General features: G+C 39.7%; 1 protein-coding gene across 3 annotated transcripts in view; it reads right to left on the bottom strand.

Annotated features, from left to right (window-relative positions):
• Positions 1-9,528: 9,528 nt before the first annotated feature.
• Positions 9,529-26,243, bottom strand: part of phf2 (PHD finger protein 2) — a 35,944-nt gene continuing 19,229 nt past the window's right edge. Inside the window, exons 10-22 of one of the 3 annotated variants that reach the window (XM_053316075.1) lie at positions 22,821-22,912; positions 22,640-22,729; positions 21,138-21,491; positions 20,870-20,986; positions 18,742-18,857; positions 18,347-18,525; positions 17,701-17,768; positions 15,301-15,467; positions 14,033-14,343; positions 13,070-13,165; positions 12,866-12,975; positions 12,475-12,790; positions 9,529-11,712 (exon numbers count right to left, since the gene is read on the bottom strand). In XM_053316075.1, the coding sequence (XP_053172050.1) occupies positions 11,624-11,712; positions 12,475-12,790; positions 12,866-12,975; positions 13,070-13,165; positions 14,033-14,343; positions 15,301-15,467; positions 17,701-17,768; positions 18,347-18,525; positions 18,742-18,857; positions 20,870-20,986; positions 21,138-21,491; positions 22,640-22,729; positions 22,821-22,912 (2,105 nt within the window). In that variant the 3' untranslated portion in view covers positions 9,529-11,623. The remainder of the gene's footprint in view (positions 11,713-12,474; positions 12,791-12,865; positions 12,976-13,069; positions 13,166-14,032; positions 14,344-15,300; positions 15,468-17,700; positions 17,769-18,346; positions 18,526-18,741; positions 18,858-20,869; positions 20,987-21,137; positions 21,492-22,639; positions 22,730-22,820; positions 22,913-26,243) is intronic. The other 2 variants (XM_053316076.1, XM_053316078.1) reach the window with 2 other exon arrangements.

Here is a 26,243-nt window from a genome sequence, read left to right as displayed (position 1 = left end):
GGCATTCTTCAGGCTCTGCATGGGAGTGTCTGACAGCAGCCAGGGAGGCTCATTATCTAAAGAAACCGGTGTTCTGTGCACCAGTGATTGTTTCCCTTTGTTTTCGGCTGCAGTTTTAATGTCTGATGTGAGCTGGGTTTGCGGGAGCCGGTGCATGACCTCAAACTAGTGGAACATTTCAGACACAGAGGGTGTTAAAGGGATAGTTTGGAGTTTGAAGTGGGGGTTGTATGAGGTATTTAAACATAGTCAGTGTGTTATCTGCAGTACATGGTGGTGGCTCGCTCCCAGTTGGGAGAAGCTGGCGTAGAAGCTAAGCAATGTACTGCTGTAGACAATCTGTGGTTTAATATAGTACACAACATGCGCAGGAATATTCAAAAAAAGACAAATGGTGCCAAAGGAAAGGGCTGTCTGATGGCAAGGTAAAGCAGCCAAACAATTCTACATGTTCTATATACTGATATACATTTTTTTAGGTGGGCTTTTATTTTGGTGCCAAAAATACATTTTACTGCTGCCTCCATCCCCAGCAGTACACTGTTTATCTTCCATGCTGGTACTCCTGTCTGCTTCTCTAAACTAAGAGCATGCTGATCTAAATCTACTGCAAGTCATGCACTGACTGTGAGTAAGTACCTCATACAACCCCACTTCAAAAAAATCCAAACTATCCCTTTAACCACTGAGCGGTGACCAATGACATCAAGATGCAGCCTCATAGATACTTTTGGAACCTCAAAGTGACTCCACACATTAGAAAGACCTCAGTGTTAACAGCTTGTTTGTTATCTTGTAAACCTTTAATACAAAGACTCTTTGGGCAGTGCAGTTGAAGCTGTGCTGATCAATACTTTTATATTAACAAAGGATCACATGGCTGTGTGTTATTATGTGGTTTTGCTGCTTGCAGCTTCACTGTTGTGGTTCACTGTCAGCGCTCTCATCAACCATGTTTCTAGCAGCGGCAGGCAGCTGGTTTGAGTGTAAAAGTTCTGACAAACCCGGCCGTGTGCCACCTGCCCAGCATCAACAGCACAGTCACAGACCTGCTGCTCAACATAGTGAAACATTTAGCAGCTAAAGAGAGCAGATCCTCTCAGGTCAGGAGTGAGTGGAGACCAAAACAGATCTAAAAGAGAGTGAATACTGGATTCACACTCACACGAGAGGACACAAACATGCCAACACATCCATAAGAGTGATGATATGAACTTCAAGTAAGTTGGTGCAGCTTTAAAGGGCTATTCCTCTTTTTCAGGTGCTTTAATTTCTCATTTTAAAAGTGTTAGAATAGAATGGAATAAACTTACTGTCATTGTATAGATAGATAGATAGATAGATAGATAGATAGATAGATAGATAGATACTTTATTGATCCTTAACAGGAAATGTCTGTTTACAGCAGCTACATCCACACTTCAGACAGCCACACTTAACATGACATAGAAATGGCATGCTCATTGTGACTCCTTGTGGGGACAGTTGATTTAGTAAATAACTCGGTCCTAAAAAGTCCCATAGGTGAGAACTTGTGTTAATATGTTGAGGTTATCTTACCAGTTGTTACATACATTTTTGTAATTTTGTTTTATTACTTCCTTCTTTTGAGCTACTGACTCAAATTTCTAGATAATTCCTAAATGAGGAGAAACTGCACCGTCAACACTGGAGGAGTAACAAAAGACAAACAAGAGAAACAGACTGACAGAGAGAAAAGACTTCTTCTTTTTCTTCTTTTGTCTGTTCTCCGCCACTTCTCATCAAGTACTTGGCCCTGCCACTGAGGATAACTGCATCCTCCCTCCCTTCACATCTCCACTCCTCCAGCACATGGACAATTAAGCCCAAAGGGGTGACAATGTGGCTGCTGTCCATCTCCTGAGAGCCTCCAGGGGCGGCCACGCTCCATTTCAGCTCCACAAACACACAGCGATGTTTTCCTGATTAAAGGCCCTGATAGCTGATGGCTGGGGGGGGGGGGGGGCCGCGGCCCGCTCCCAGTCACAGTCAAACTGGGTCAGTGATACTGTGAGAGTCACGGAGGCAAGATGAGGCCAAGAGGCTGCTGCTGCTGCTGCGATGAGATAACTCAAAGTGATTTGCCGTCATCAAAAAATATTAAAAGACGCTTCGCTGATTGCCGTTTATTGCCGTTTCAAAGCTGCAATTTTCTTTTAAAAGAGGCAGGCGTGTCAAAGAGATTCGACACCGGCTAGTAGTAAGTTGTCATCAGTGATTTTGGCGCGTTCCCACAGTTTAGATCATTTCTGCTCAGGGTTCACATGCAGCTGCTTCAAAAAAGGAGGAAAAAAAAGTTTGATAGAGTACACAAAGTTATTAAAAAAAGACAAACAAAAAAACAAAAGAAAAGAAAGAGATAAATTGTTTCATACCGCAATCTAATCATTTCCAAAATAAAATCATTTAAATATTTTTATGACTGATGATTTGGATTAGCATGGTGAGCAGAGGTTGCATGGTAAATGCCTCTTTCACCATGGTGGCCTTTAAACTTCCCCCCTCTGTCTTTTATTAAAGCCCCCCAACGTCTGCAAGATAACTGCACTGCATTCATCTTCATAATAGAGCCTGGCTGGATTTGTCCCCTGTAAGGAGCCCAACTTAGCTGGGTTAAAGGAAAGCATTACAGCCAGCAGGCATGTGACCACATAATTTCAGCCAGAGAGGCCTATGCTTCCTCTGTTTGCTGTCATTATGCCCTCAGTAAGCCACATAAAGGCCCAGCCATCCTGCGGAGATGGCTGCACTCCTCGCCGCTGCGCCTGATTGGTTATTATCTAAATGAACCAATGTTCTATATCAGGGCTTTTGACTACATAACTACCCTGTTAATATTCAGAGGAAGTGCTGGAGGTCAGAGAGCTCTGAGCCGCTTGACCCTGGGGTCGTAGCAACCTGAGCCGCAGAGTGGCACATGGCAATGAATGAGGCCTAATGATTTAGATGGTATCTGTTACACAGCCTGGAGAAAGCCAATCTCTCTAGACAATCTGGCCGGGGCGGAGAAAAAGCAGAGGGGTCGAAAAGAATAACCCCCCCCCCCCCACACTTGTTTCGGAGAGGGGAGGTGCTGCTTCATCAGCGCGGCATGTCATTGGAATTCCCATCCCATCCACCATGATGAATAATTACACACAGATGACCACACGGCACCGGTAGATGCATTATGCGTGCAGTTGTTTAAAGGGAAGCGACTCTCAGGAAATGCAGCGAGTGATTTTCGGAGGGGATTGTTTGTTTGTTTACTCTGTGCTTAAGTGACTTCAGCACCTTGTTAAAGAGGCCTCGCGCAAGCCTTTGATGGCGGGGGCCCCGCCACAGGAGCCTCTCCAGAGGATTAGGTGCGCATTTGGGCTAAAAAACGGGCCCTTTCGTGCAGCCTTTTAAGACACTTGTTGATGCGTGGCGTGGCTTTGAGTTTCCTTAAAATACTCGGGTAAACATTGGGCTTATGCACAGCAACAAACCCATGACCTTAAAGGGCGCTTTCAAAAGCAATTTCCCTCCCCAACTACTGCATGTAAACAGAGTAATTGTACTTGAGAGACTCCCATTGCCAGCTGAGTGTAATTTATTTCCACGTCGTCCGCAATGAAATCAGAGCCATGGTGATAAGTGTTGTGACAACAGTGCTTGTAACATTCTCCAATAATAATACTAACTCACTATTAGTACTAATAATACTACAGATAATGTAATATTATCAAGAGCAGCAGTCACATACTGGAGTTATATAGATATTTGAATATATTATTCATAAACACAACTCTGATAAGATTCCCTTGTGTTCAGTTATTAGTGATGACTGACGTATTGATCAGTAAAGTAATAAACTAAACTAAACTGGATTCAACAGATAATAGAGTAAATATGAAAAAACAGCTCTTTAAACTCTTTAAATTTAAACTAAAGTGAACTACAAAACACATGAATCCAATTACTCATAACTCATGTCAACATATTGAACTCTAATATGAAAAAGCCCCCAAACATTTCCCCAAACATGCTGACACAACAGTTTATCTATGATGAGATTCATTAAAACTGGCTACTTAGAATCACTACTACAACTGTAACACTGCTATTGCCTAATAATGACAAATATAATCTTTTATATCATTATAATGCTAATACTAATAACTAGATACCATTGTTAGTACTGCTACAAGTCAAACTTTTACTCTAAGGATAATAGTAATCATGTCAGTACTAACAGATCCACTGTTACCAATCTACTGTATTCTGCTTGAGCTGGTTCTTATAAACACAAATCCTCTAAAAATAACCGCTCAGCTATGCTAACAGATGTTTGCATTTGTGTGTTGCAGAGTTAAATATGTTGCATCTGTTGTTTGGCTTCTCTGTTTACAGAACTCTATCACAAAGTGCAGATCATAGATGTTTATGTCAGGAGGCCTTGATGCAATGACAGTGTAAAACACTAGCTCATTTTCTCTTTTTCCCCTGAGTAACTCTCTCTCTCTCTCTCTCTCTCTCTCTCTCTCTCTCTCACTCTCTCTCTCTCTGTCTCTTTCTCTCTATCTCTCTCTCTATCTTAGAACCTGTGTTCAGCTCTGCAATGATCATGCTGGCTTTATATGTGCGGCTGCATATGTCCTGAGGTCGAGCCAGCGGCTGGATTTGGAAGCTAAAATACAAATAACATGAAATGAGAAAGACGCAGGAGGTCTGTTAATTAGAAAAGGAAAGGAACTGAAAGAAAAAAAAAGTCATTTACATTCAAGGTTCTGTGGAAAGATGTTAATGTGCTGCAGCTATGAAAATATGTCTAACAAAACACGTGCAGAAAACCAGAAAAATGGACAATCATTGAGAACACAGCACTATAAATGTGTTCTTTGTCCTCGTTTGTCCATTTCTTTCTGTCTGTCCATCTCCCATTTATTATGTTCATATACAGTATATATATATATTATGGATATATAATATATATGCATGCATGTGCGTATATGTGTGTCTATATATATATATATATATACATACATACATATATAGAGATAGATATATTGATAGAAAGATATTATTACTTAATACATTTAAACATCCAACTTAAAGGTTAACCACACCAAACTGTATGATTTCTATAGGTCATTGTGTTTATCATCCATCATGATATGTATTACTGACATATTTACCAAACTGAATTATCACTATTATTATTATGTAAAATCAATATCTTTCCAGAAACAGCTAGCGAAAACAACATGAATGACATTTAGCTTTAAGCACTAATGCTAGTCGTGGCTATCTAACAACCTGGATGGCGCTGCAGTGGACTATGCTGAACCTACCAGCAGCTAAACAGCTAAACGGTGTGTCAGCCCTTTAATTGTAATTCCAAGTCAAAAATATCAGGAATTTCAGACAGCTAAGAAACATTATTTCCCCAATTTGACGCAAAGAACTACACAAGTGTCAATAAACTTGCCAGCAAAATAGTTGCAGAGCCTCATTTACATTTAAAATACAAAATGAACCTTCATTCATACACCTCAGCTAATTCACTCGGAGCTATTTATTTGTAGCTGGTTTCATTTGTTAATAAAACATTAGAGTTAGCTTGTGTAGCATTAAGCATCTTGTAAGAATGCGTTTCAAGTGAGAACAGCTAACAATGCTTATATACAGAATTGGAGCCAAAAGGTTAACAAGCCAAGCATATAATGTTCAGACTTTTATTTTGTAGTACTGAACATATGTTTTGTCTTATATGTAAATACGCTAATGTCAAAAAGTCTGGTTGTTTTTGTCACTGTAGTTTGTCTTGATGAGGCAGAATAGTTTTTATTCTGTATAATGTGACTATCTAATGATATGCAGTATAATTACATCACAAAACCTTATTGTGCTACTGATCAATGAATATAAATGAAACTAAATCAAACACTTGACTGTCTGCCTCAGTGTGACTGCAGCTGTCTCTGTGAGCAGTCAGTGAATAAAACAAGCTTTCCACCATGGCCTTGATCACGCTCACATTAATAATACTCTCGTTTGGGTGGGCGCTCGCTTCACTCGTGACAGTCGTTTCCTTGATGGGCGTCAAAAGTTAACGATGAAGTGTTGTTTTCCAGTTCCAAAATTTCAGGCCTGCCAAAGGTTAAGGAAACACGCCACCATAAAACAGAGCCTCTGTGTTTGTCTTGAATCCGGGCAGCGTTTGCTTGCACTTCTCAAAGCTGTCGGACGTTCATTTTTATGCTGAGACAACACCGTGTTTTGTTTGACAACGGGTTTTTTTTACTTTTCAGCTTCCTCTCATGCCATTACCAAAGCTCTCACATAGATTTTAAAGAAATGTCTCAGGATTGATCCAAGCTGAAGTCATGAGTCCAATCAAAAGCGTACATGAGCGACACTTTCTAGTTCTACCTGCTCGCTCATATACCTGAGCCTGGGCCTGGGCCTAAGCCTAAACCTGAGCCTAACCCTAATCACCTGTCAGAGAGTAGTAGAAACGCTTCAAGGAGTCATTTCATTGATACTTTTTGGGATGCAAACCAACACACACAGGAAAAATAGTGTGTGTATGTGTGTGTGTGTCTAAGTGTGTGTGTCGGCAGAAGCCAAACGTCTCTCCGCACCTCTGAGTTCCCGGCGAAACACCAGCAGAGCAGAGGAGTTCCTGTTGGCTGACAGAGCAGTTAATCCACGCAGAGCGGAGCAGCTCCAAACAACTCGCAGAGAAACACAAGCCTGAAGTCTGCCACTTTTCATCACCGCCACGAAAACAGTCAACCTAAGACTCTTTGTGAGGAGATCGCCTCCGGAGGGGTTGGGAGGGGGGTGGGGGGGGGCTCTCTATAGCTTTACCCATCTGTTGGCAGAGGAATCACTGCACATTATTACCAATGACAGCCCTGAACTCGGAAGAATGGGATGCATGAAAAAAGGCACAGGAGGGAAGGGGAAGAAAAAAACAACTTGCATCTTTGCGTGGCCACACAAAGACAAAGCTTAACCTGACATTCCTGCGTAATTAAGACATCTCTCACATGGCACGTTTCTCTTGACCACTTGGGACTCCTCATACAGGACCGGAGGGGTTTTCAAAGTAACCGAGGGCAGCCCATTCACATCTGTGATCACTAAACGAGTGCAGCATGGCCATGAATGCAGTTAGACTGTAACACTCTGCAGGCATTGTTTTTAATACACTGACATTTAAATTGTGATCCCACTTGCCCTTTCGAGGGGACCGACTGCACTGGTGGAACTGACAAAGAAACAGGAGAGGAGGGCAGAAAGTAAAAAGACATAAAACACATTTTTCTAAAGTTTCTGTATTTCAGCTGGTTAATATTTTCTGTTACACTGCAAAACCCCCCCACCGTCAATCATACTCTTTTAACAGGTAAAAAAATCTTGCTGCTTCCTTTTAAATCAGCTTGAATGAAACATTTTCTATAATCATCTTGAAGGTTTTTTTATTTTTTAAAGATATATGTATTTCTAAAAAAATATTTAAACAAGCTGAATTGTATTAAACTAACATATAAATATTCTTAATGCACTCAGATTTAATCACTATTTACAAAAAACAACAAAAGTTATACTAATACTAATATTGGAAAAGACAGAGTTTTCTCTGTGCTTACTCTGAGTTGTTTATATTCTATTCAAATATTTGTAAAAATAATATAAGCGATAAAATATACACTAAACCATAGATAAAGATCAGTAATGATGGTGAAAAATCTAAATTCATCTTCAGAATTTTTACCACCTGTAAACATGTTTATTATGAAGAATGATTTATTTTTTACATATGTATTTAGTTTAGCTTAGGGTTAGCTTTACGTTTTTAACTTTCACCAAAGAGAAAGTAACCTCATAATAAATCTATCTAAACTCCAGTTGTCCACTTTCCTCTCTGTATGAATTTGCTTTCATGTCAGTGTGAGAAAATGATCCTGAGTGGACAAATTATGTGATTGTTTCATTCGCTGATGTCGGAGCACTTCAGGTTCTTGTGTTAACAATTAGCTAACAATAACAACTCACTTTGTTGCTAACCAGGGTGGAAACGGGGTCGTGACCTTTAACAGCCGCACGGCTTCACTCCACCCACAGATCTTTCTCTCTCTCTCTCTCTCTCACACACACACACACACACACACGCGCGCGTTCAAACACACACATCTGATGAAGAAATGAAATAAAACATCAATGTGGGGAAAAGTCAGATTCCCATGAAGATCACTGCACCAGCTTCATTTTCAGGGAAATCAATTGTGTCCAGATGTGTTATTAGGCCAGGATTAAAACAATGGGAAACCAGCCACATAATGTACAGTATAAAGGCCTCACATAACTTCCCTATTTACGTAATCAGTCTTTCATTACACAAAGTGAGAGTTAATTGACTTATTTTTGTTGGAGCCACGAATTCAAATGTGCTGTAACTAATTTTCTTATAATCTCCTCGCAGCATTCACATCCCTTCTTGTTCAAAACTAGTTTTCCTTTCATTTCTGCTATTAAGCTGATAAAATCAGGATGTTATTGACATGAAAAGCAGGGTAAAAAATACATATTTAAAGCTTATTATTGAGTGGTCAAACTGCTCAGTAAAATAGACTAAAATATGTATGTTAAATGAGAACAGCTCTAAAGGAAGTAAACCCTGCATCTGTGGTCTGCTTCAACATTAATGCATTAAGCTGATTTAAAAACATGAATCGTTGCTATGTTCATATATTTTTTGACTCCATCTAGTGGCCCAAACTGGCTATTGCTCATGAGTTGTACATTCGAACACAGGCCTGTTTGACCACAGACTGGAGAACAAATTCAAATCTTGTGAAGCAGAAAAAAGTAAATAAGAGGAAATGTTTTTTTCTCAGCTGAGCAAATCCTGTATGAATATCTGTCTACAATTCTATTCAAACATGGCAACACCTGCTCAGGCCGGTGAAAGGCCGTCCTCAAGTAAAAAGAGTCTGACTACTCGAGAGCACTTTTACATTAATACAGTTTTAATGGTGTTGACTTTGGCTGGGTTTTAATTAATGGCTTAGCTAAAGCAGCTGCTAAAGCTCCGGGAGGCGAGACCTCAAAGACTCAGTCCAGAAGCTTGAAGCGCGGGGCTGATTCTCCGTTAAAACAACCAGTGCCGCTTCACTTTGTTGATCAGTGTGGTGCTTGAGTTTGATGCGACTGCAAAAGCATGACAATGTGAGGCAGGAAAAACATTTTTTTAGTCGTCACCACAGAAGCCGTAACATTGCAAGTGGGAGAGGAACACATTACAAAGTAGGTTTTCCACAGTAACTGTATTGCAAAAGTAAACAAGGCGGACAATCATATCATTCAACAATATGTTTGTTCCTCGGAATTTGCCATTTCTCGACGTCTTAAAAAAGTGAGCCATGATCTCAAACAGAATCGTCTAAATACAGAAAAATATAGATTCAGGTCAAAAAGGATTGTAAATACTTACTAGTACTGTAAATAACAGTAAGGGAAGACAGCTACAACAGGTATCATTCACTGTCCTGGCACAGTGGATGCATTTAATAGGTCGGACATACAAAAATAACCCACAACAAAGCAACACACATATTGTACAAATAAAAACCTGAAAATATGTCCCACTGACAGAGTTTGATCGGAGCGCATCTCTCTTTCCGAGAAGTGGACGCATAGTGTACATCTGTGACTAAAACACTGCTGCTATACAGTATAGCACTTTAAAACCGTGTTAAAAATGTTTTGACCGAAAAAGAAAGACAAAAACAAAAAAACGGCGTGATGGAGGTGATGACGAAGCTGCTTATAACTAGAATAGTAACAATAATAATAATGTCACATTGGAAATGTTTACCATGACGCCATGATGACATAAACATTGAGTGAAGACAGGATGGAGATTAGAAAAAAAAAAAGAAAAAGGTTTGCTAATGTAATTTCTAGTGTGTAAATGTTCTTTATGCCCCCCAAAACACACACATCTCAAAAAAAAGGAGAAAAAAAGAAAAAAAAGAAAAGAAACAAATTGTCTGCTAAGGGTAATTTCACAAGTTGATGAAATATTCAAAAACAAAAAAAAAACTCTTAAGAATTGTACAAGTATAAAAAAGCTACAAACATTAATAAATTACATCACTGACACATAAACACTTCACAAGGTGCTAGTAAAATAATTCCGAAACCTTCAGGATACTAGAACTCGAACAAGAGGCTGGTCATAGAAACTTTAAGTGTTGGGTGTTTTTTTTTTTTTTCTTCTTTTTTCTCCATTTATATTTTTCCTCAAAGCTTCGTCTCTTATTCAAACAGAATCACAATACAATTAGCTTTGTGTATGTAAGGCCATATGACAATAAAATGTATTATTTCTTCAGTTGTTTTCCAGGCAACACCTTTTAAAATGTAACGAAAAAAAAAAACAAGTTAAAAATGAAACTCTGCTATAAAAAAACAACCCAAAATAAAATAAAGGTTTAAAAATTAGGACTATACTGTATATCCATATATATATTTTATTCATTTATTCATAATTAGCAAAACCAGTAAAAATGTAGAATTAAGCCTGAAGGGGAAAGGATACAAAAAGTAGTAATTTAAAAGGCTATGTACAAGCTACATTCTATATACTGTACTGTGTGAAGCCGGTTGTTGGTGCTGCCTGTGAAAGCAAAAGAAGAGAGAAAGTATCTCCATGTAACTGCAGACCTGACATGGATGAGGCTTATCATTGGCTACAGGTTCCATATAGTGTCACAGATCCTATGCCTTTCGTATCGAAACCTACCAAAAACCCCTCGGTCCACATGATCCTATGTTTAAATGTGAGGAACGCCCGGACGCTGCTGCTGCTGTTTAATATGCAGCGTTTTACTCATGAGTCACTTTGTGCTTTACGGTCGTCCCGTCAAAATCCCCGCTTCCTATCTATGACTCGACACCAATAAATAAATATCACTGCTGATAGTGCTTTGCAAACTTAAGTGTTAACATAAAGAGGTAAATGCTCGAGTTGACTCCAATCAAAAAAAAAGAAAACGGTGCTGTTATGATAAACACAATCTTGGCTGGGGAAAGAAAGAAAAAAAAGGAAGGATGTGATTTTTTTTCCCATTTCAACTCTTCGATCATCAGCGTGGCAATGATAAGCTGCATCCATATATAGGAATTAATCTGTAAAATCCCCAAACCCTGACCCAAGCGCACATGCAACTGAATACATGCAAGGGATACTTTCAGAAATCTTGGAATGACTGCAATGTACTTCTACTTCATGTTTTAGCAACCCCTGATAAACTGACAGCTGTAGTAAAATGAGACATGTTCTCTTAAAAAATATTTATAGTAGGTTCTGTACACTTTAATATCTGAAAGTTATAAAGTATAAGTAGAGGCAAAAACCTATTTGCGTGATGTTCTTCTTAGAAATTGAAAAATGCATGATTTTCTTCGTCTCTCCCGTCTTGTTTCAGTTTTTTTTTCTCTTCTCTTCTCCTTTCCATTGTTGGCTTTAATCAGTGAACGGGGGGTGGGTGGGTTGGGGGGTGGGGTGAGGTTGGGGTGGGACCCAGCTCATGAATTCCCAGTCCTACAATAGTTCTGCTGCATGCTACAGGAGGAGCTTTCCGTTTCGATGGATCTTTAAAATCTTTCCAAGTCTCTGTTTGGCTGTTGCCATGCCTTTCTTTAGCCGCTTAGCTGTGAAAAGAACAAGAAGAGACAGGAGACAAGTCAGCGAGCGTGTTCCTGCTGTTCTAATAACTTGAACTCAATTTGTGTCAATATCGAGAGAAATTAAGACTTTTACTCCCCTGTAAAACAAAACTATTATTACCATACTACCTTTTACAAAAATGTGAAACTACACATTTTCAAGCTTCCCCTAATAAGAATTGAAAATCACAAAAATGAATGAATGTACTTGCTGCATCAAAGTACTGAGCACATCTTTCTATCATGAACCTGTTCACTCCACAGATGCTTCAGACTACTTTGAAAACCTTTAAAACACCCTAATGATACTTTAAAAAAGATAAAATAAAAGCATGACAACACATTTTGGTGAAAAGATGTGTGAAAAACAACAACAACTTAACAATTTTGTAATAATCACAAGATACGGAGTGCTACTGTGTTTTCTTTATCTTAACAAGATATAAATGGGACTTACCTGGTTTCAATCATACAAAAAAACCCCAAGCAAACATCTTTAAAGACAAAATGTTATGAGGTAGCTAGTTTTCCTGCTAACCGGAGCTTTTGAGTACAGTTTGCTACTTTTAGCATGTTACTGGTTAGCTTACATGTTAGCTTACTAGCTACAATGACTCATCAATAAACCTCACAATCACTCATGTTTTAAAACACCGTCTTTTTGCTAGGAAGCACACATTTAGCTTCATCGCTCTCTGGTTCTACTGGTCTGCTAGTTTAGCCGTGTGTGTCGTTAGCATGACTCACCTTTGGCGTCTGCTGACCCGCCACGTTCTCCCTTGGCCAGGCTGCTGCTGTTGGTGCTTGTGGAGTTGGTGCTGTTGTTGGGAGAGGACATGGACGGTCGCCTGTGGCTGAGGAAAACCCCCGGTGCCATGGGCTGCGGCCCCCCCGGCGACTTGACCGTTCCAGTGTTGAACTCGTGGTCTGTCAGGCTACCATCTTGGGAGTCCAGATGATGTTCCGGCGAGCTACTGTCCTGAGAGATTTTCGGGGGTTCCTCAATCGTTATTGCCTTCTTTTTGGTGCTTTTCTTCTTCTTCTTTGTTTTCTGCTGCTCCTCCTATTTGACACATTGTTCTTTTTAGTCACTAGAACAATGGTTATTAATGTTAAAAGCGACTGTTGGCTGACGTACCTGATGTGAAAGCTTTGCTGCAGCCGCTGCCAGCCCTGTTTCTATGGAGGCCACTCTGGCTCCTTCTCTCGCAGGCCTTTCCTGTCGAGGAACCGAGGGTCCTACACGGGCTATGGTGGGATATTTAGGTTCAGTACATGTTTAAAGCATGAGACTTTAAAGAGTAGAACATAAATGTGTCACTTCTTATCCTTCAGTATATACCTGTTGGGCTGTATGGAGTGTCGTCACTGCTTTTCCGTTTTTTCGATCTGGATTTGAAAACAGGATTATCCTCTTCCGACTCCAACGAGGGGTAAACTAAAATCCAAAAATGAAACATATTGTTTCCAAATCATGCGTGTAAGGTTTTCAGAAGAGAGGATGTACAAAAACTAAACATTAACTGCCAATTATTGTCAGATATGTAAAGCGTGAAATGTGAATTAAGTGCACTTATTTCATTTCTGCTTTCCACGCATCTAAAATGGTGGAAAATAGTTTCCAGTGACAGCATGCAGAAGACAGCTGTGAGACAGCTGTTGACTGCCCCCTTCTCTCCGCCTGCTTGCAGCACAACCATTCCAATCTAGTCCTTTTAATATCTGATAATTGGATGATCAAGATAAAAAATGGCCTGTTTACAAGAGAAGAAAAGAGTGCCAGCCTGACAGAAAGCTTCATGCTGGCCTGAGGAGAACGTTCGTGCTACGAACAACTAATTAGACACTAATTAGAAGTTCGAAAAGCATGTAAAATAACAATTGGGAACTTGTGTTAATGGCTTATTAACAAGCTGGGAGGGTCCAAACAGCTGTGTTTGGACGGAGTTCACAAAGAGTTTCCGAAGAAGAAAAAGATCACAAATTTGGAGCAACACGAAAGGACGGATTTGGAAAGGAGGCACGAAAAATAAACATAAACCTTATCATCTATTCCTAATGACAAATTCCAGAACCGATTTAGAATTAAAGACCCACATGTTGATCCATCAGGGTCCAATCTGTTTTTAACAGCACCTGTTAGCAGCGGCGAGTATAACGCAAGGCAGATAATTATTTTCTCATCTGTTTGCTTAAAAAATAGCCCCATGACACTGAAATGACCTCGATGAGCTCCAGTCCTCCAAGCGTGTTTTTCAAATCAGACTTCACTAGAACAGGAATGAGTTGGCGTTTTGGCGCTTACCATAATCTGAGTCCTTGAAGCAGGCGTCCATGTGATCCTGGTCGTCGTCGTAATCCAGACTCTCGATGCTGCTGCTTTTCCGGGGCTTCTTCGGGAGGCGTTTGGCGGGCCGCTTGCTGTTGTTGCCCCCTCCGACCCCTCCGCCGGCCTTCTTGCTGGCCTGCGAGCTGTGCGAGTTGCTCTTCGACTGGCTATTGTTTTTGGACTGGCTGTTGCTCCACGGCTGCTGCAAGCTGTCTGAAGACGACAGGTTGGCCATGGACAGCATGCCCTGAATGGCCTCCTGTGTGCTGGGAGATGCAGGTGGCTGACTGTAAGTACGTCAATAAGAAATACACAACAACACAGCCATTACACAGCAGTCAACACGCTGGAAGGGGAGAAGAGTGAGAGAAATATTTGGAAAAAGACTTTAAAGTGGATGTAAATGTCACCAATTGTGCTATTAAGCATCATTATCATCTGACAACTGCAAAAAAGGTTGAAAAATCGCAGCAAAAATCTTGAAGAGCAAATCAAAACACTGTCAAATCTAAATATTCTCTGTGGACTTGATTACTTTAAGAAGCAGCTAGAAAAATAAATTGACACTGTCAACGTTGCCACCTATTAAACTATTATCTGCTGAGCTGCAACAACAAGCACAGTGACGATCAAACTCTGCCGTAATGACCTGCGGTCGCTTCGTTTCCAGCTCTCTCCCAGCTCCCTTTCAAAGCACCAAAACAATTTGAGAAATTAACATATTTCAGCCGATGTTTTCTTTCTTTCTTTCGTTGCTCATTTGTAGCTTTCAATGTGGTGGAAATAGACCATCAAGAGCTGAACTAAACAGCAAACAGCAAAAAACGGCAAAGGGAAGAGCCTCGAGCCATGCTGCGTTTGATGAATTAACGCGGGATGAAGCAAACATTGACTTAACACAAACTGCTGACAGAATCCACCGAAATTCTTGCTTTAGCTGCTAGTGGATTTTTCAGCTCTAGCAAAAAGTTATAAAATTCAGCTTTTTCATCCAATTATATCAGTCATTAAGCGGGCCGTTTGTTTGTCAGTAAGTCGCCCCATTAAGGAGCGTAAGACGTAAAATTCATTAACTGAGAAAGGGGGAAGGAAAAAAAAGAGGGTCCATTGGGAGCCATTTATATAGAGTAATGCTGTGAATGTGCTGTAATCCTAGTGTGGTTAAGATGTGAAAGTTCCACCACTGTTGAAAGAAACTGAGTGAAGAAACAGAAAGTAATGACATCAGGGGAAGTCAAGTCTACCTGTTGGTGCTGTAGTCAATCCCACCCACTTGCTTGCTGGCCTGCAGCAGGTCCAGGATCCCAGCAGCACTGCCGCCCTTTTTCTTGACCTTAGAGTTGCGACCTTTGACCTCAGGCTTGACCTCTGTGTCTATGTGCAGAGTCTCTTCGTCTGAGGAGTCCACGCTCTGATTGGGGGAGAAAGCGACCCAAGGTTTAGGCAGGGAAAGTTGAATCAGTGTCGAAGGTGTATGGGTTAGGAAGATGGGAGGACATGAGAAGTAAAGTTAGGCTTTGACATGAGTGAAAGGGTGAAAGAGAGAGACAGACAGAGAGAGGCAGACAGAGAGAGAGAGACAGAGAGAGAGCGAGCGCACAACCGGGCAAACAAACCAGTGAACGACAGAAATAAAACAATATTTTCCGATTGTTTCACAGCGGTTACGTTCTGAAGCAGAAATAAATAAGCGTCAAACACTCAACAGATGATTTACTGTGAAGACAGATGATCTGAGTTTCTGTTTCATTTTTCCTCCTCTTCTTTTTCTCCTTTTCGTTCTTTTAACTCCATGTCTGTGGGGGGACAGGTGGCACGCAGAAGCAGACAGAGGGAACGTGGAGGGAACGCGCACGGACACAAACAAACGCTGGTCCAACTTAACGAGAACATTGGCTCAAGATTTGATTATAAAGCTGGTCCATTCATTCTGTTCTCCTCTTCCTGTGTACTTCATTTTGTCTGGCTTTACACCTACATTTATACACCATTCACTTACTGATACAATAATTATATATTTTGCATATTTCCGTAATATATCAACATTTCATATCCGTGACTAAAGGAAAGCAAGCAAATCTAAAGGGAACTTCACTGTTGTACATATTATGTACACAATGAATAAATCACCAAAATTATGGAATAAAGGTTATTTTCATTTTTTGGCTGTTGAGCCAGTGAAAATATTCAAGCAGCCAATAAAACTCTGATCTACTGTCCAAGTGGGCCAGTGGGGAAAAATGTTGGGTTGGATTGTGCAGAAGGAATATGGCATTACTTCAACATTGTGACAAATGAAACAAATTGTCTTGATTTGATTAGATTTCAGCTATTTCAGTTTTATTATTATTATTATTTTTATTCCTAATGACATTTTGTTGCTGTTTCTTTGTTTATGATGTGATCATAGCTGGATTAACCCACTAGAGGGCCCCAAATGAGCTGTGGGCTCCTACTGACCCCCTCTTAGCAGCAATTTGGTTAAACACATTCATTTGGGAATATGCAGCATATCATCCATTTTTATTTTCCTTTGGTGCATATTTATAATAAATGACTGTATACCAACACACACACGCAACAAGTCTGAGGCCTTTGGGACTGTGTGGAAGTAATCCAGCCTTGGACCTGACTGGAACTAAGTGACTGGAGCTTGGAAGAAGAGTTAAAGCTCAGTGAGAATAGGCAGTGAAACATCAGATCAAGGTTACGATATGGTTTCCAGTGACCTCTCATTAGTAAACATGAGAGCATCTGGTATTAGTCTGTTTCTTCCTCTTCCTCGCTTCACACCACAGCTATTTCCCTCATTAGTCTGTGGTGGTCCACAGCTCAGAGAGTGTTTCATTTACCCAGAATGCATCTGCCTTAAAATTCCAAGCTTTAAAGTTCATTGCAGCATGTTCTGGTTCATGTGTGTTTCTTTTTTTATCTAATCATATGAAAACTATTAAAGCTCAATAAACAAGGAATAACAGTAACAGTGATGTTTGTTTGGTAAAGTGTAGTGAAGTAAGGGTTTATCAGAATGATTGTTATTTGGCTCTCCCTCAGGCCTCTCAGTGCATTGGACTTCTCTTTCCTACTCTGCAAGCTGGTTTGGTTCGTCCAGGTTCGGATGCTACCAAAGCTGTGCGAACCAGCGTTGGAGGTCGGAGGTTTGTCCTTCCAACGTTGGTTTGCACCACCAGGTGAGCTGCCGACATCATCACGAGGAACGACATGACGCTCCTGGTCCTGGTCAGCTGCTATGATGCCTCTGCACGATCCTCCAACTGTCGCGCAATCGTGACGTGGGAGTCCTCAACTCCAGAACGTTCTACCTTCTGATAAATTCAGGATGTAATAGAATAATGTTCTCACTGATTCTTTTACAATGCTCAACGGCCAATAGGGACACTCCAAACCCAACCAGCCAATGGTGTAACTTCACTGTTGGGCAGACTTTCAGGGTTATAGGCCTCGTCCATTGCCAGTTCAGCCAAGAATGTAACTTATTGTTTGATCCAGTGTTTTATTAATCAATAGTAGAATGTAACACGGTCACATTGTTTAATTATTAGCTGCTTAGTAGATGAGTCACAATATTTGTTAAAGGTTTGTGAAGTTCAGTTGTCAGAGATAGTGTAGATGTAGATACATACCTTGGTCACCAAGGGTTGGAACTTTGTTTTTTTGGCTGGCTGAATGGGTTCTCTGATGTCTGACAAAACTGCACAAAAAAAAGTTGTCAATGAGTAACAGTTCACAGAGTGTTGAAGTAAATACGTTTTCATTTTTGATAGTAGGACACTGTTCTCGATACCTTAGATTCGGGAACAAGTATTTTCTAGCCTACCCATTTTTATGGATCATATTCATCATCAAGCAGTGACTGGGTGATTGTTTATCCAACCTGGGCAAATTGCCATCAATCAGCATGACACATAACCTGAGTCACTGAATTGATTCAGATGTTGGGTGAGTCAAAGGTCTTAAACCAGACTATTTTAAATGTTTTGCTATGTGATGAAAATCTTGCTGCACCAGTATCAACTAAAGAACTTTGGAAATATTAAATAAACTCTAAAGTTAAAAAAAGTTTGCTGGTTTACATCAGGAGATATCTGATCCAAGAATAAGTAAACCTCAGAATCTGACCATGTATTTAATGCCATTTTTGGGGGTATTTGACACTTTTGGATACTCAGCACATTTAAGTATATTCATTAAGCGTTGAGGTTTACTACCCAGCTCTTGAATAAACTGAAATCAAAAAAAAGAACCAAGTCTTTACAACACAATACTCACAGGAAAGATCTCTCTTAACGGTGTTCTTTTTCCGCCTTATGGGGAATTCGTCAATCTTCAGCTCCCCCTCATCTGAGACGTACTCATACTCGTCTCTCACTGGCTTGCTTTTGTCCTCTTTTAGGTTTTGTAATGATCCGAAAACACTTGAGTTGGTCTGAGGTTTCAGCGTCTTGGAGCTGGAGAGGAAACCGCAAGACAATAAGGGAGTGATACGAGGCTCAGCCAGGCACTCGCTGTGAGAAGTCCTTGAATTAGCCCTAATGGATATAGTGCTGATAGCCACATAGCTCTATAATCACCGTAATACACCACATGAGAAGGTTAACACGCTCTCCTCTCCAGAGACCTTTCATGAAACGTTTATACGGCAATCAAAGCCATTCCATACATACCCCAGCATTTTCTTGTGAGACGTAGTAAAGCTGAATTTGTCTTTATTGCCTGACAGCGGTGTTCTGTCAAATTTGCACTCCTCCTCCATTTTCAGCAGGGAATCTGGTTTACTATTCTGTAAAGTTAAGAAGGAAATCGTGTTATATAAGCACATAAAATAAAATCACAGCGGTGTTAAATGACACATATAATTACATTATTGACCAATTTTACGTGATCACAGATATATGAAAGTTTGAAAATTCAATATGGAATAGTGCAGCTTCACACTCTTCAAGATTATACTTGTTTATATTAAACATGTCTCAAATGACTGAGTGAGATGCAAAAAGGGTCATTTATAGCGATTAAACCACCGACAACTATCTAGCCCTGCAGTTCTCACCAGCCCTATACCCAATTTACCCCCCACCCCATCCCTCCATGTCTGACTGAAGATTCCACCCCTTTCATTCAAAATCAATTCAATATCATTCAAGTCTTACAAGCTTGAAGATTTGAGTAGAGGGAGAGAGAGAAAGAGGAGTGAGTGGGCTTCAGTTACCACTAAATTTCACTCTAACTGCTTGTGGCTTTTAGGAGTGGTCTTTGGGAATTACACTGTTTTTGAAATGACACTCATTTGCATAAAAAGGGGCCAATTTGCGCCAAATGTGTGATCTAATTTAGATACTTGCAAATAGCAAAGCAGTACTGGGACGCTATTTGCTTGGCAGCAGCACAGTTTGGGGCTTCATTTGTTTTGGATGGTTTTTGTTACTCATGTAAACTTAAGCAATAGTTTGAATCTGGACATCGTCACAATCAGCACAATATCACATTTCCTTCTTGTTTGAGTATCTTGACTCCCAAACTTCATTTTGAGTACAAACTACAGTCCTCTCATCTATTCTGCTTATGTTTTAGCAGACCTAACTGAACACTACAAACTCTTATTAGAAATAAGGCAAAATACCTGTCATCAAATGACTGCTGCAATTAAACTCAATCCAAGCACACAGGGCTATTTTGTTTGGATTTATACCTCTGTTACATGACAAAAGCAATAGAAGTATATTAATATTTGTCTAATCAACACTTGTTTTAAACAGAATGGTTATTCTGTAGAAGCATAAGGGAGTGATTGGATTTAAATAAAAAACGTACTGTTAAATGACTGAACTCATCATGATGGTAATCTCAATGGATCATGTTCACTTAAGACGTTTTCTGACCCAATTTAAACTAAAGAGGAATGCAAAGCGCCTGCCATAAACATCACCACCAAGCAGACTGTGTAATTAACTGAAATCCAATATACATTTTCAAATATTCACTCCTCAACAATTTTGTCTAGCGAGTTAAAAGCATGTGACAACGTGATGTAACCCTAAACTGAAATCTCTCATTATCCCGTGGATCTTTTTTAATTCTAACATACAGGTCTAATCACCCTGCACGCTGTGCAGAGAGGAGCTGTGAACTTTTACATGATTTAACAGTAATCACGAGTGAAGATGTGGTCTCCGGTGACCTTGGTGAACATCTGACAGGGTCTCTCCGCTTCCCATCTGCAAATGCTTGGCTTGTGATGTGGACGAGCAAGTTGGATGGAGAGATCCTTGGAGGGACGGCAAACATTCCACAGCAGTTTGGCATTGAATTTTCCATGAAACTAAAACCCTCTAATGTCTTCCGTTCAACAAAAATTACACTTTTGCTCCGAAAAAGCCTCCCTGTTTCGTTCGACAATAACGATACGAAGAGATGAGGGCATGTGTAAATACTTAGATGGAACGCGGTGGATATGAACGTGGCGTAATTCCATTAGGTAAACTCTGGGATGGTGGATGTTTCTGGAGCGGCTCTGATGAGCTGCAGGCCTCAAATGTGCGACTTGGGCCGCATCATTATTTTTGCTGATTGCTTTGAAGTGAAGTGTGCAAATCACTTTTGGATGATCCCGCTTTTTTTGTTTTGTTTTCCCTGCTGGGTTTGTAACCTTCACAAGACTGCGAGAGTCTTCTTCTCTAAAGGACAACCGAGCCTTGGGTTTATTTGAACGCTGGAAGGACTGTGATACCGTTTACTTTGGCCTGTTACGAGCAACCATTATTTTTACATTCACGACAGTTGAAATCATCCTACCTTATACTTCCATTTTGCTTCGGTCTTGTTTTTATTCTGCTCTCTCATTTCAAACTTCTCTACGTTGTTCTGCTTTGAGATTTCCTTCTCTGACATGCTCAGGACATTCTTTACAGCCTGGAAATTGAAATATATGAAGAAAGACGCAAAATTCACATAAAAAAATCATCCACAGTATTACTAGCTTGCTGTCTTTATATTAGAGGGGATGCAAAATGGCTCACATGAAGTAATATCTAAGGATTCCATCAATTTCTCCTCCACTTACCTTGGTCTTCTTCGGCTGGTCCATTTTACTCAAGATGTCTTTTGCGTGAGACTCCAGCGCTGCAAAGCTGGAGGGTTTAGGAGGCGGCGATGACTCTTTCGCCTTCTTTGCTTTCTTCTTCCCTCCTTCCTTGACTTTCGGCACCTTCGGAGGCTTCGGGGCTTTGGGCATCTTTGGGGGTTTGGGAGGTTTGGGAGGTTTCGGGGGTTTGGAGGCTTTCTTTCTGGCTTTCTCTCTGCTGGGCGAGGGGACGTGGGCTGGGGAAACGGGCTCTTCTGGCTCCGAGTGTGTGGATGGGGGCTCCTCCACTGGAACCTTGATGCTGGGCTCACTCTTGATGGCTTTTGTTGCATTCTAGAGGTTAAAAGAAAGGAATTGATGTTATTTAGCAACCTTTGATTAAAACTGTACTGACACTGGGCTGAATAAATGATGATTGTACAAATCACATATACACAAACATAAAACAACTCTTCATTTCACCTCATTTTAAATTGAATAGCTTTAGATTTAGAAACATTAACAATTAAAGACATCACTTTAGGCTTGTGTAACTTTTAATCAATCAATCAATAATTTAACAAATACAAGCCTACACTGAACCAGATTTTTACATTTATCTATTTAAACCACAAATTGAGACACCTTAGTTCAACAGCTTGACACAAGGAGTTAAAGAGATGTGCTGTAGATATGACAGCAGTGTCAGATTTCACCAGTTGATGGATGTATTGTGTGTGATCAGGCTGTGTCATGCTTTAATTATTCTTCTGACCAATCCGTTTTTTTGGTATATCCACATAAAATCTTAATAAAATGGAAAGCTTGTGGCCTGTCACAATGAATACTTTTGTTGGACGATATATTGTCTCAGAAATAATCACGATAAATGATATTATTGTCATTTGAAGATTATTTTATACCACTGATATAATGATAATACAATATAATAATAATGTAACGGGGGTGGGGGATTGGAGAGTGGGTGCTACACTTTTTGGTTGAGGACAGAGTTATTACCTTTAATTCTTCTGCAGTCTCCACTCAGGACGTACACAGTGAGGAATGGAGGACACTACTTGTTTAGCCAATGTGACATGAATAGCCTCTTAGCTGCTAATGTGAAGTGTGGCAATACTAAGGTCAAAAAAATGATTAAGGTCATGTCCATGTATCATATGATAAGTCCAAAAAGACATGATGGTGTCGATAATTAGATTATTGTACGATAAGTCTATAATTATTGTGACAGGCTTATGTAGGAGGAAACAGTTGGGTCATTACATTTAGATGAGCTTATCACCAGTCTTCAAGACCTCTTGCTATGGTCAAGGTAATATTTTGACTTGAAACTAGTGCTATATCATTGGTTACAAAAATGATTCAGGAATCATCCTCAGTACTAGCTTCATGGTAAAATATGTTTGAACAGGTTCCAGTGAACATAATATCATGAATTAGATCTTCATCATATGACATTTCTACCCAGAACAGACACACACCTCTGATAGTCTAATCTCTCTGGCAAGATCCTTGATGAGCTGCGAGGGTTTCATGTTCTCTGGAAGCTCGTCTTCATGTTCCAAGAGGGCCTGTCAGGAGGAAACAAACCAGACTCTCATTACTTTGATATCATTGAAGATGGACAACTGACTGTTCGCATGCATCCTGATGTATCCGTACCTGCTTTTTAGTCCAAGCTCTGAAGGCTCCATTGATGATTTTGGCACCGTGTATCAGGTATGGAGCTGGTTGCTTATTTGCTTTGTGTAAACCTGCAGAAGAAGAAATGCAAATATTACTGAATGAATCTTGACTTTTTAATGTTGAAGAAGTCAAGAGATAAAGAAGTCAAACTCCAGAGTGTATATATATGTCCAGCTCAGCAGAGATTTACAGGATGTGAGAGAGTAAGCCTCTCACTAACATCAGAACAGATGAGCTGACACTCCAGTCTGTGTTGTTATAAAGAGACAGCAAGACAAGCCAACAGGAGAGCGACTCTGTCAGCAGTGCGACTGTGTTTGGACAAACCGTCCTGTTACTTCCATTTACCAGACGTGAAAATAAGATAGCCAAGTGAGGCGTTAATGTTCTTAAAGAAGACAATCAATACCTCCCTGCTCACTCACTTTGGATCACTGTGCATCTGTAAATCACCTCAAATGTCAAATATAACTACTGTATGTACAACATGTAGCTGGAACCCACTGTGATTCTAACAAAAAGCTAAATGTTCTGTCTCAGATGTTAACAGTACAATGACATAAAGGCTTTTAAAAGGATTTTACTGTATATACTATGTATACTTAAGGGTGGTTTTGTGCGTTATAGCCCATTTACTAAAAATCAAGTATGGTTTACATCACAGCAAACATTTGTGGTAGTCTTTTAGGAATGTTTTTTCTTTTTTTTGCTTTTTGCATTGGTATCTAAAGTCATATAAAATGCAATAAATCACAAGTACAGTTGGATAAACACAATATACCCTCATCCCTATTATAGTATTATTGTGCCATTTAGTAATCAAACAGAATAGCTTTCATAAACACTTATGTGTAAATATAACATGCCTTTATGTAATGGAGGCTTTTTCTCATTCTAAATAAATAGATATCAACTTGTCTATGGACAAACAAATATGTTGATTAAAAAGACATCAATACATTAAAAAACATATCAAAATGTGGGCAGCAGCTTCATTTTGATTATATTGATTCTTCTTCCTAATGATAAAAGTTCCCAATGTTGCAAATCTTGTTTCAGGCAAAGTAGCAGTGGGGGGATATTAGCTTTAAAGAAGTCTTTTAAGTCATGTGTAGCCTTGATTCCTAAGTGCTTAAATGTGTGTGTGTGGTTACTTTAAGTGGAGAATGAATTACATTCAAATAACTTGGCTGTAGCATCCAATGCTTTTGCAGATTAACTTTACATCCCAATATTTTGACCAAGTCTTCAAGCAGACTAAGTGTTTGTGTTTTTGGTAAACAAATGAAGGAGCTACATAGATATAAAAGCATGTCATCAGCATAAAGGGATATTCTCCGTTTTCCATTCATGCTGGCTTTACCACGCAGCACCATTGCTTTCTGACCTGCATCGACAGCATCATAACATATTAACACACTGACTGAAGGTCCTGATTTCAAACTATGTAGCCTATGTATGTATGTATCAGATTCAAATGTTGACCTGATATGAATCAGGAGTTTAGGAGAAGAGGTGGTCAGCTGGTCATTTCAAAAACACACAGCTCACTGGTGCTTGTTTAGTCATGATATAGAGTGATGTGTCTTTTTACTCTTCTATATTAGTCTGAATACAGACAGGATCTGCAGAGCACATTAGCCAGAAAGCAGACTCTTTAAAATAATGTTATTTTAGATCTAATCTGCTGTCTGTTTCTGTCATTTTAACCCTCCTGTTGTCCTCAGGTCAAATTTGAAATGTTTTATATCAGAAAAATGGATTTATTTCATCTACATGCCTGAAAATCACATGGATGGTTTCATATTACATTCCATTCTTTGCAACTATAATCATCATTACTTTCATGGAACTGGCTGATAATTTGTACTTTAGAAACAGTCAAACAAGACTGTATCAGTTTTGACCCAGGAGGACAACACGTGTGACTATATGCAGCCATGCAAATATTTGAAATGGTTTCAAAACTGTATCCTGACCAAACTTTGTTTGTGATAAGCCATCAACACATTCTCCTCTGATCTTTAATTTAGTAAAAGTAATTCATAAGTCCTAACCCTTTTTATCGTTAAGTTATTGACATTATATAGAGGCTCATGGTATTGTTGCTCTATTATCATATGTGTGAATTAGGTTCCTCTAAAATGCCATTGATTGGCAGGTCAGCGGTACTGTACATGTGCTGGAACAGTTTTTATGAAAAAAAAACCTTCTAATTAGTTACATGTGCATCATGAAAAGTGCTGCATTAGCTGACAGCAGTTCCTGTCTACACCGTTGCCATAGATGTACAAACAACTATCACAATGTGATACTGAAGAAAACCTGTAAACATAATGATTGTGTGCTGATTCCAGCAGGATGTTTGTGACATCTGTGTTCACATGTGAATTATGCATTTTTTAAAGTAAATCATGTGAGTCGTTTTGTTTTGCTTTGCTGTTTTCAACTATAATGCAACTCTGAATAAAATCAGTGCAGACTTGATGTACACTGTAACAGATTACACTATTGAAGAGTCTACATTATCTGTTCACGCCATCCAAAAATAAAAGGAAATGTACTGTAAGGCTGTCTGGAGGAAAAAGAAAAATACATCACCAGAAATCTAAACTTGCATAGAGCACATTCAAAACCATAAACTATGCATGATTTGTAGTTTAAAAGCTAAATCTCAGCTCTACACTGTTACACTGTAAGCCAAACACAACGCTGGATGTAGTCAGTGACAGCTCCAAATGACATCTGTTCATGTTTCTTTATAATAGTTTGACTATCTTAGCTCCATGTTATAGCAAACACTCACCACTCTAAATTGAACTGTTAGAGGCCTATTACACAGCATAAATGTGGATTTCCTCTTTAATTTCAGTTAAACAGCAGAAAACAATAACTAAGTAGTCCTGTCCTCCTGAGACTGTTGTCTTTAAGCCAAGGTTCTTTCAGGGGCTTGAGTGTTTGCCTCAATACTGATTACACTGAAGTGGATACACACCAAAACAGGAAAGAATTAATAAGATGAAGGCAAAATAGCAGCAGCAAGTGAAGTGAGTCTTTTTCCTGCACTCAAAACACAGACCTTGAAGTTAAAAAGAATAATGGTATATTAATGGAGAGGACTTGCGGGTTAGAAGCAGTGCGCACCACACACACACACACACACAATAGTAATCACACACACACACACAGCAACACACACACACACACACACACATAGAGAAAATGGTGGAAATATAAACAGTTGGCCCAAGCCAGCTGAGGAGAGTTTAAACACAGCCTCGTAATGGAGCAAGTGATTCTAGCTGGGCCAAACCTTTTGAAGCTAATCATCTGTGAACTCTGCGATTCACCGATTTAATGACTGAAATAATATAAGGGCATCCAGCTCCTCATCTGTGC

This window comes from Scomber japonicus, chromosome 3 (genome assembly GCF_027409825.1).
Source record: "Scomber japonicus isolate fScoJap1 chromosome 3, fScoJap1.pri, whole genome shotgun sequence".
Lineage (NCBI taxonomy): Eukaryota > Metazoa > Chordata > Actinopteri > Scombriformes > Scombridae > Scomber > Scomber japonicus.
Note: the sequence above shows the minus strand (reverse complement) of the source record. Positions and strands in the feature narration are given on the sequence as shown.